Source organism: Crocodylus porosus, unplaced genomic scaffold (genome assembly GCF_001723895.1).
Source record: "Crocodylus porosus isolate Cpor-Errol unplaced genomic scaffold, CroPor_comp1, whole genome shotgun sequence".
NCBI classification, from domain to species: domain Eukaryota; kingdom Metazoa; phylum Chordata; order Crocodylia; family Crocodylidae; genus Crocodylus; species Crocodylus porosus.
In genome coordinates, this window is record NW_017728947.1 from 49140713 (window position 1) to 49152044 (window position 11332).

General features: G+C 42.7%; 1 protein-coding gene across 1 annotated transcript in view; it reads right to left on the reverse strand.

Moving 5' to 3' along the window:
* LOC109321142 (desumoylating isopeptidase 2-like) overlaps window positions 1–11332 on the reverse strand; it is an 88356-nt gene that overhangs the window by 30244 nt on the left and 46780 nt on the right. The window contains exons 2-4 of the mRNA XM_019551525.1: window positions 8876–8948; window positions 5073–5166; window positions 3842–3983 (exon numbers count right to left, since the gene is read on the reverse strand). Of these exons, the coding sequence (XP_019407070.1) occupies window positions 3842–3983; window positions 5073–5166; window positions 8876–8948 (309 nt within the window). The remainder of the gene's footprint in view (window positions 1–3841; window positions 3984–5072; window positions 5167–8875; window positions 8949–11332) is intronic.

Sequence of the window (11332 nt, forward strand, 5' to 3'; positions counted from 1 at the left end):
TGCACACGTGCCCAGGAGGAAAAAGATAAATACAGCCTGCAAAATTCCTTGGTGGGTTCAGAGTAATCTGAGTTTTTGACTCTGCTCTGACCCTATCTGCAAAGACACCTTTTGTGCCATCTAATGAGTGTGTGTCTGTGATTTTGGTGGCCTCCAGGGAAACGAACCGCTTTAAGCATCAGTATGAATCTCACTTTCTTATACTCATTTCCGCTTTTAAAATTTTGAACGTATTCCAAATTTGCTCCTAACTGGGAACTTGCACTTTCCTCCAGTATTCAAAAGAGCTTCTCAAATTTTCTGGCGTGGAGAAGGGTGGGGTTTTTTAAAACAAAATCAAAGAATTTCCATCAAATTTCTAAGCAAGCATCTTTCCCGTTAGCACTTATGATAGCACCAGATAGAGCAATTTGGGAGAACATCCTGCTCAGTCACTGTAAACCCAAGCTGCTCAGAGCAGATGAAGTCTTTAGAAAAATGTAGTAACCTATCTCTACTAAGCATGTGTGAAATGAGATTTTTTTTCATAATCATAACTTGAACAAATCTGGACAAGTTTTTGCAGATGTAGTTAGTGTCTAATTTCCTGAAGAGTGGTCTCTCTCATTTTTGATACTTTGGAAGTATGAATTCCTAATGTGCATGGGACACAACAACAAATATTTCTTAAAACCTGCTGGTTTTGTCACTGCTGTCCTAAACTCACATTAGACCTAATGATTACCTAACTCTCACCTGATTGAACCAAGCTGCTGAGATCTGAGGTGTACTACACACCTGATTTGTCTGAAGACTGCAGAAGGGAATGCCATAAAAGGTAGAGTAAGTGAAAATCTCATAAAAATAAAGGATAAAATAGAAGGCTTAGTTCTTCAGGTCAACAATTCCTAATATTCATAGCCAGCCACTTTTCCAAATAGTGCAGGAAGACAACAACAAATTGGCTATTCCAGTATTCCATGAACCTCTCATTTCCCAAAAGGCTCTCCCGACACAAAGCTTAGTACAACCTACCTCCTCATCTCATTCCATTACTGTAACCACAGCTCCCATTCCATGTAATCTGAAGAGTATGAAGCCTGTTATCTTAAAGAACTTATTTTTCTTTTTTCAATTTTTACTTTCTTTTTTAATTAACCAAAAGATGCTCCCTCCTCTATGCCTCCCCCACCTTTTGATTATTTTAGGGTGTAAAAATGTATGACCCTCATGCACCCAATTGCAAGTAGTTGTAAAGTCCCTGCAAGGAAAACACCTGAAAGAAAGTTTAAACAGCCTGAAATTCACTGACAAGATATTTATGAATGCATCTCCCAGGTTCTATATAGAGTGCTAAAACTACTTTCAGCTGTCAGTTTGAAAATTATTTAATACGTGTTGTCAAACTTCTACTTACCCAACTTCTACTTCTTTTAAGGCCTTTGTTACCTGTGCTGGGTATGGCAGGAGGAGAATGAGGAGGAACTGCTACACAACAGCAAAAATTAAGGACACTTCCATTAACCCTGAAGTTCTGGCTTGCAGGTGAGAATTTGTTTTCAATATAGAAATATTTAGTCAACCAAGTTCTGATTGCATTACTGTGGATAAAGTTTTCTCATGTCTGTAATCAGACAGACATCTCATTAGATTCCTTTCCATGGATTAAACTACTGATATTCTGTTGCATTAATCTGATGATATGATTTAGTTCAATATTGCTGTTAACTTGTTGCTTTGGTAATTGAACTGCTTAACACTTAGTTCAGTTGAGCTCTAATGTTATGTTTCTTTTTTTTAATTTTAAATCAAATGCATACAAGGAAGAATACTGAATAATCTCTTCTTCAATAGACAAGCTGAACCACAGTCATTGTGTGTCTGGGGATGTCAATGCACCTACTTACTAGCCTGCCCAGTTCCTTTCCAGATTAACAATAGTCAGAGGTGGGCAATTATGTTTGGCAGAGGGCCGCTTACTGAGCTTTGACAAGCCATCGAGGGCGGCATGACAGGCATCCAGGGGTAGTTAAATATTAATTTTCTAAATTTTTTAGGGGCCCTGCATGCTGGATAGAGTGGCCTGGTGGACCGCATCCAGCCCACAGGCCACATTTTGCCCACACCTGCCATAGGTGCTAACATTTATTGCATATATAGAATTATACAGATTTTTTCCCCCACAGCACTCCTTCTTCATCCAAAGCACAGAAAGGACCTGTTCTGCTCCATGGATGAAATCAGGACTGCATATAGTGACAGGAGACTGCAGGTCCCTGGCCTCAGCTGCTGCAGAAATTAGAAAATGTAGAATGATTTTATCTCTGTCTCTACCACAGAATGGCTAAGAAACAGAGGTGTAACTAAACAGAGTTTGCACCCTGGGCAAACTCCTCTGGAGAGTGATGTGGAAAGAGGTACCACTGAGTAGGAGAGGGTTGCCGAGAGTTGGGGGATGGGAGGCAGAAGCAGAAGTGCTAACTGCTCCAGGGCCTCAACCCCCTTCCCCTCCCTTCTCACCACCTCTCTGCCATTGCAGCAGAAGCACAGCGCCTCTGCAGCTAGCTGGAACTACTGGTGCTGGCACAGACTCCCTGTGGGGGGTTCCATTCTGGGGGTGCCACTAAGTTGGCACCCAGGGCTGGCACCTCACTTGCCCAGCCCACATTATGCTACTACTAGACAGAGCTGGACACTGCATTGAAAACCAGACTTCCTTGAATGGCTACTAATTGTGTTCTCCTCGGGTTCAGAGGTCTTGACTTGAGGCCACAGGATCTGAGCACTCAGGAACTGAGTGTAAGGGAAGTCTATTTGCTCCAAGCCCGGCTCTCATTAAGTGCTCTTAAAAAAATCTGGTTTTATACAGCTGAAATCGGGCATCTCAAACATCTGTCTTTGAGCATTTTGGCCTTAATCTCTGTGCATCAATTGCCTCATCTATAGAATAGGGATAATTCTGCCACTCGTTCTCAGAGGGATGCTGTAAAGATAAATTAGTTAACATTTGTAAGAACACCATGGAAACACCCTTGAGGAAATTAACCATTTTTTCATTGTGAAGCCTGGCTATGCTTTAAATGAGGCTTGGGGGCTGCATACTTCAAATGGAAGATAAAAAGAAATACTTAATAACTAAAAACCCATTACTAATTGAGGTAAGGGTGCTGTGAAAAAGGTAGCATGTGATCATGTCATTAAAGACTACATCACCAGGAACATGCTTATGGGGACTGATTCATTCTTAACTCTGATAGTTTAAACTTTAATAGTTGCATATGTAATCACAGTGCTAGCAGCTCTTGACTTCTGAGCGCCAGACTCTGTGACAGGCATCTCCTTTTAAATGTAATTTTAGAACATCCCCAACACCACCCTTCTCCTGCATGCTGTAAGTTTGTCAGCTAAAGTTCAATAAGCAATTTTTATTCCTTTATCACAGAAGACATACACATACACAAATCTTGGGGTTATGCATATTCTGTCTTTAAAAATTATGGGCACTTGATTAGGCTGGCTTTCTGGGTCCAGCTGACTAACCAGAGCAGCGTGCCAAAGTGCAGATACCCCGGGCCCTACTACACTTTTTCAACCTTCATCTCTTTTTTGCATTATGTGATAGTGATAAAAACAATACCTACCAGCAATAAGCCTGTTGGCTTTGACTCACTACCATCCTGGCTCAGTGCTTTTAAAAGCTTCAAGTACAGAAAAGGACTGTCACAGCATTGTAAGGAGGGTAAAAGGGCAAGGATCATAGATTTGTCAGTTGCTCTAATGCATTGGTTTTGTTGGGCTCAGTTTCCCCATGAGTTGTGCTACGGATTCTGAAGTCACAATAAAAGAAGAGAGCTGTGCCAACCTCTGCCAGTGCAGCGGAGAAGTGATTGCAATTCTTGTGCATGAGATGGTATGCATTGCCCTTGTATTCCTTGCCCAGCTCCTCCATAATTTTATCCACATCCTCTTCCGTGAAGTCTGTGGTGCCCAAGGCAATGGATTCTCTAGTTAAAAAAACAAAAACAAAAACACGCAACAGGAAACATATGGGAAGACACAGTGAAGAGGACTGAGACAGAGACAGGCAAAAAGTGAGAGAAAAGGAGGCACTGGCAAGCAGGTTAGACTTAAAATTTGGAAAAATCAGTTTAAGTCTGTTTAGAAGTAGTGAAGAGGTCCTGATGGCTAGCACTGTGCGATAATGTCTTCTATTTCTCGACCAAGAAGCCCAAGCAACAACACGGAGAGCTGCTCCACAAACGGACCTGAAAAAACTGACTGAACTTTGAGCCTCAGGGAGTAGTTTGCTATCCATTCAGCCTTTGGCCCCGAAATGGGCCAGTTATGGTGGTGATGCAGATACCTGATAGTCAGTACTGGATTGAGAAGCCTCCCTGAAAAAATCATGTGGCATAACAGGCCACAGTTCTCAGAGAGCAAAGATCTTCATCCAATTTCTTCCTGGCCAAATCTGAATCAGTTATCTACGGGTGTAAGGGTCCATTTTCCATTAAGAGTTCATTAACTTCTGTTCTAAAAGATGATCAGCTTGATTACTTTACAATGTGGCAACTGAAATCCTCCCAGAAGTACTCTAAAAAGTAATCTGCCCTATTCTGCCAATAGACAGAGGAGAAAAACACAGGAGAAAACTTGCAAGAGCTCCTGTTTTTGTGGAATCCATAAGCAACACATGAGGTTCTTGTGCTCCTTCTACTGGCTCTGCAGTAGCTAGTAATGCACTATTCTTAGAATTTTGCTGAGTGGCAAAACTGGAGCACAAAAAAACCAAAACAGTCAAATGAAATCAACTGGGTGCATTTCAAATTTTACTTTAAAACATAGGAGAAAAAAACCATTCCCAACATGTTCTCTTTCACACACTCCTCCATTTCAATACACACAAACATACACACCTCTTTCCTTTCAAGAAGCCCCACTGAACTGCCTTTGGATCAGGACCAGATGGGAACACATGAGGATGGAAGCATGAAATTGGATGATGGGAATAGAATGAGAATGGTACTGACTGGCTGGCCTTAAGTAGGCTCACTGATGACTACAAGAAAGGGTGTGCAGAAAATAGCCCTTACTTGAACTTAAAGGTCTCGCCAAGCTCTACCGCACTGCCAGGTGTGATCTCGAAAATCCCACTGAAAGGGTAAGGGTGCCCTCCATAGGCAAACTCTGACAAAGAAAGAAAGAGACCGTGAGCAAGTACATGAAGGCTATATCAAAGAAAAATCTGTATAGTTCTGCATCAGCACTAGAATCTAGGTCCAAGACAGTTTCAGTCAAGCTCTAAAATTGATCTTCCTAGTCCAGTTACTGGTACTTATCAGCCTTTGGATACCCTCACAAGCTCTCTTCTAGAGCTGACTCTATCCACATTAGTTTACCATTCATGGGCATCTCTGTGCCTGCCCAAATAAAAACAGTGAACTCAAGTAATAGTAACTGCTTATGTAAAGATAAAGGATTCTTCAAGCAATATGAATAGATACTGGAACTGATAAATAGAAAAGAAAGGTCCTAAAAATTCTTTAATAGAGCCAGGAGTAACTAACTGTTGCCAACATATAGACTGCTTATCAGAAGTAAGAGAGTTCTCCGCTAATATGTTGAAAGTCAAACTAACTGTAGCTCAACTCATCTTTAATAAGCAGGTCAGGCCTATGGAGAAGCCCAACATGCTATGCTCTACCTCAAGTAAACTGTAAAAGCTACTTAGTTCAAGATGGACTGCTGCCCTCTAAGACTTCTTTGTCACATGACACTGGTAAAAAAAATAACATGCAGAAATCTACCTTCCCTTAATTGAACAAGGAAATGTGTCTTCCATTAAGCTAATCTATTCTCTAGCTTGACTGAATCATTCATCCAGCCAGCTGAAGAAGCCATCTTTTTCTTTTGTAGTGGGTTCTTGTCTGGTGACAACACGTGGTGTGCCCAATACCTTCTCTCATGTGGTTTAATCAGGGCTGGATAGACATTTAGCTCCATTAAGAAAGGCTGAAAACTTAGTTTGAGCATCTCTTGGCTACCTCTAAGGGTTTCCCTGGTGCATACTTGAGTATAAATGTAGTTGTTATACTCCACATGAGGAATCACTGCCATGTGAAGGGACACCTTTTCTAGGTTGTCTTCTATTTTAAAACAACTGAGTGGTTTGTGATCTGTCTTGAGCATGAAATTGCCTAGATCTGGCAAATATCACTGGATCGTCTCATAGACCCATATGCAAAAATTCTGTTTCAGTTTTGGTTTCAGGGTCTGAAAGCCATCTGGAATGAGAAGCTACAATCTTCCAGTCATCTCGAAAAGTAACTAAATTAGTGCCCGATCAATAGCTGCTGCCATCGGTGGAACTAGCTGCAGACTTGCATACATTTTAAAAATGCCAGAACCTGGGATGTGTTGGACAGATTCTTTAGATCCTCAAAAACTTGTTCTTGAGGTTTGCCCAGACCTACCCTGTTTTAAGTACCTAAGGAGGTAGGGATTTGTTTCAGAAACAAGATGCCAAGAATCCTTCAAAGTTCTGGTACGTTTTTAGGTGGTAGCATTTCGGTTATAACTTTGGCATTTTCTGGATCTATCTTCAATCCTGTTTATTGATAACAGAGAACCATAGATGGGTTTTGTTGTAGTAGACACTTCTCTTTTTAATTTTAACCCAGCAGCCTCAATTGACTTTAGACCTTGTCTCACTTGGAAGTTACATTTGCCTTATTTCCTAGCAGCAGTATCCTTACTTCCCTCCACCCGCTCCTCTAGCACTTTGAGACTCCCATTCCTTTTCCTTAGTAAGATTTCTGAGGGGCTTGTGATTCTAAATAGGAGGAAGCAGAGAGTAATATTGTCTTAATGGCTTCAAGCAGATTTTTCAGCTTGCTACTAGCTATATAAAACAAAATTTCTCAGAAGAAACTGTTGCACTCATTTTCTTGGAGATGGTGAAAAGAAGATCCTTTTCAATCAGCATCTTTAGGCAAATAGTTCTACTTACCCCCCAACCCTTTGCCACCACAGGGAAACGTCACTGTTGTGTTCAGTACTGACCCTTTTTACTTTTTACTGTAGCATTCCTCTCCATCATATCCAGGTCTTTTTTCACTTTCAAAAGCAGTGCGTTTGGCTTCCTCCTGGCTGTATCCAGTATATAGAATACAGCCTCCCTTCCCTCTCCACCTTTAAACTGGTAATTTTTGTTGCACACCATCCCAACTTCTAGTTTTCATAGAAGCCGTCTGAATGACTGTGGTCTGAGTTAAATTATTTACAGAAGGCTCATTAACATATAGCCTTACTTTTGTAGTGGCTTTGAACTGTCTGAAGCAATTTATCTGGCCCAAAGATGTATGCATCTCCTTGATTCCTCTTAAATTCCTAATATAGTTTTTTATTATATTATAGGCATTCATGACCATGTGTTGGACAACTCTCAGCCTCCTACATTCTGGCAATCCCTTCCATCCCTCTTGTAATCCTATCCATGAATTCAGCAACCTTACATGGAAGTTTCTGCTCTCATTATTATTATTATTTACATTCTATCCTAACCAGAAAATTCAGAGTGGTTTTGCCTCTGAAATTTTCCTTTGTTATTTCTTGCATGTTATTTCCATTGTTATCTTGCCTGGTGATTTACATTTTTACTAGTTCAGACTTCTTTAACTGTACACTACTTTGTTCCCAAAGCAGCTGAGAAATGTAATTATTCTGAAAGCTCCTTACTGAAAGAAGGCCTAACTTCTGAAAGATCTTTTATTGGTGTCTGTCAGGGAGAACCCAAAGTCACAATGCTGTTGAATCATAAATGCTCCCATGCTTCCATCACAATAGCATGCCCATTCATATGGGGTGGATACATCAGCAAATAGTGGAGTAGACTCATGACATATAACCCTTCAGCAATGTAACTTATCTGAAGCTGGTTAGCTGGTTGTTTGAAGCTAGAGTTATCCTTAGAAAAAACAGGGCTAAAGCTGCATTGATCTAAGGCATCATTTGCTCAACTATTCGCATTAGCTAGATGCTTTGCAGCTATCCTAAGATAGTTGCAAGTCTGTCTTCCTTAACTCTGTCAAAATTAACATCTGTTACAAAATAGATGTAAATTACATTGGTGGAAACACATCAGTCATACTCATGTATTCCTTTAAGGAATTACACTCATCAGACTTAAAACGCTTTGTAATAGTTATTTGTAGAGCCTTCTTCATTGAAGTAAGTGATTTATAAATATTTTAGCTTCACTCACCATTGCAAGTATTAATGGAGGACTTCTTTATGCTAATATGCATAGTAAGGGTTACTATAGTTCAAGTCTTAGGAAAGCACTCCTTCCACTCAAGCCATTCCAGAGGTTTATCAAACTGAAAGTCTCATAGAGGCTTAAACTTTGACATTTCCTTTTCCTCAAATGTTTGCAGGTTGAAAAGGACAGTTTCTGAAACTACAGAAGTTTTAGAATAGGACAAAGAAATGACTTTCTTCTAAAAATGGGCTAGGAGATATATTAAGATAAGGAAAGCAGTATTATTCTTAAAGTAACTCTGTCCACCTATCAGCTTTTGGAGAACTCCAGCCCATATCATTCCCAGTCCTCTCTTGCCTGATGTCCTATGATAGTTTTGCAAAAAGTATGGGTATCTTTACAGTCTGCAGACTGTGCTCCTGTACTGGAATTGGGGTGCATAATAGAGCTTCGTAAGTAGAAGTTCTAGGCCATTCTTTAACTCTTTCAGCTCTAAAAAGAATTGGCTAAATTTTTATTCAAAGCACCCTTAACCTAAAAGCCATAAATCTGGATGCCTTTTCATCATAAGGATAATCACAAGATGCATAGCACAAACTCCCAGTTTCAGATGTAATCAAAAGGAAAAGGTCATACCTCTGCCGTAGATCTCGATCCCAGAGTGGAAGACTCCAATCCCCAAGGTGGATGTGTACTCATTTATCCAGTACTAAAGTAAAAAAAAGCCGGAAATGGAAGTATTAGCAGAGCAGAAACAGAGAACCTTGGTCTATTATATATCACAGTCTCATTGGCTTAAAGTTATCTCTCTGGAACCTAGCAATCACTCTGAAACAAGCATAGAATAAAGAAGCTGCAGTTCACCACAAACAGAACACCGTCAGTGTCAGATAGCAGAGCTGTGCTTGCACACCTTGTTGAAATTATATCCCAACAAGTCTACCTCAATGTGAGACATTCCTTTGGGTTTAAACAGGGCCATGCATGATATGCCATGAACCTACAGTGATGCAGCTGCTGCGGTAAGTATGTAGAAGTACATGTTTATCTCTGAGTTTTTAAAAAGTTTGTTAAGACTGAATTAATCTTAATGAGTTGGGCTTTTCATCATAGAAAGAAAGACCGGAAGTGACCTATAAGATCATCAAGTCCAGTCCCCTGCCATGGGCAGGAGGTAATGGGCTCAAATGAGCTCAACAAGGTGCTTGTCCAGCCTCATCCTGAATACCTCCGGGGATGGCGACTACATCACCTCTGCTGGAAGTGTGTTCCAGATTTTGATTACCCATGCAGAAAAGAAGTTTTGTATATCTAGACTAAACTTTTTGCTGACTAGCTTCTGCCCATTGGCCCTTATCTTTCCAGGGGGTGCTTTTCTGAAAAGTTGCTCTCCCAGATCCTGTTGCTCGACCTTGACATATTTGTAGGTGGCTATCAAGTCACCCATCAGCCTTCTTTTACTTAGACTGAACAAACCCAGGTCCCAAAGTCTTTCCTCATAGGACCTATCCCCCAGGTCCTTGATCACGCGGGTGGCCCCTCTCTGCAACCTTTCTAGCTTGTCCACATACTTCTTGAAGTGTGATGCCCAGAACTGGACACAGTACTCCAGCTGTGGCCTCACTGGGTATGTCCACACATGTAGGCATGTGCACTTGCAGCAGCTCAAATAGAAGTGGTACATATTTGAGCCAGGGCTTTTTGCCTCAGCGCACATGCTCACACATGCACTTTGTTGTGAAGCAAATTGTGCCACTTGGGGCAAAATAACCCTGCCTGGCTCCTCCCGGATCTGCAGCCAGAGGGAGCTAGATCCTGGGGCCAGCACCTGTGCTGTTCCCAGCAGTATAGAAAGCTGCCCTGTCCTGGCTCCTTCAGTACAAAAAGCTGCACTGGCAAGTAGCTTCAGGGCTACTGGCTCTCAGCAGCTTCTGGGGCCCAGCCAATTGGTACCTGGGGACACTACCCCTTGTGCCAGCTGGACTGCTGATGCAGCCCTGAGAGTCTCCTGCACCCTCTACCCACTGCAGCAGTCTGGCAGTGGGGGCTGCTGCCTGGCTGTGATCTGCTGCATACCTGCTAGACCCAGATGAGACATCTTCCCCTCTGGGCTAGCTGCCAGTGGGCTATGGCTGCAGAGTTGGCCTTTGTGCGGCACTACTGCCATGTGTGCCCCCTGCCCAACCATCTGGGTAACTGTCGCCCAGAAGATGTCCCGGGTGTGGTGGCCTGCTTTGAACTGTCAACTGGGGCCAGGAGGTCAGCCACAGCCATCTGGGTCCAAGGTGCCAGCTCTGAGCAGGCAGGGTCCTATCACTGGCCTTCCTAGCAGGAAATCTGGTGTTCCCTATTGGAAAACTGAAAAACCCCGATAAAAAAATCCCAAAGTCACTCTGTAAAATACCCCCAAATCCTCCACAATTAAAACAAAGACCACTATAAAGAGAGTGAGACAGAGACAGCAATCAGTTGGGCAATGTTTTATTGATATATCTACAGTGTTAAAGCAATTTGGAAGACTACCAGTGTCTCCATCATAATAGTGAACTCTAAGTACACATTTCATGAATTCATGAACACATGAATACATATTTGGCTGCCTCCCACAGGGGCTATATCCCCCTCCCCCCCTCAGGGGCTATGGCCCCTGCAGGGCCCAAATGCTCTGCCCCACCCCTGCTTGCTCCTCCATCCCCCTGGATTGCTGCCCCACCTGGCCTCATCCTCTGCTGGCTCTTGCAGCCCCCCCGATGGCTATCCCACCTAGCCAAACTCCTCTGCTCTCCCAGACCCCCAATGGCTGCCCCGCCCAGCCCCAGCCCCCATTTGCACCCCCAGACCCTCATGACTGCCCCCAACCCCAGGCACCATCACTTTAAAAAAAAAGAAAAAGGGACTCACCCTAGAGGCAGGGGCTGGGGGGGCTTAGGGGCCTCCTGGCAGAGCCCCCCTGGGCAGCACAGGGCAGCAAGGGGCAGGAGGGCCCAGGCTGGGGCTGCTGGGGCTGTCTCTCTGCCCTGCACTGTGTGGGCAGGGCCCCAGTGATACAGACAGCAGCTCAAATTGCTGGTAAGTGCTGGGGTTTTTTGGTTT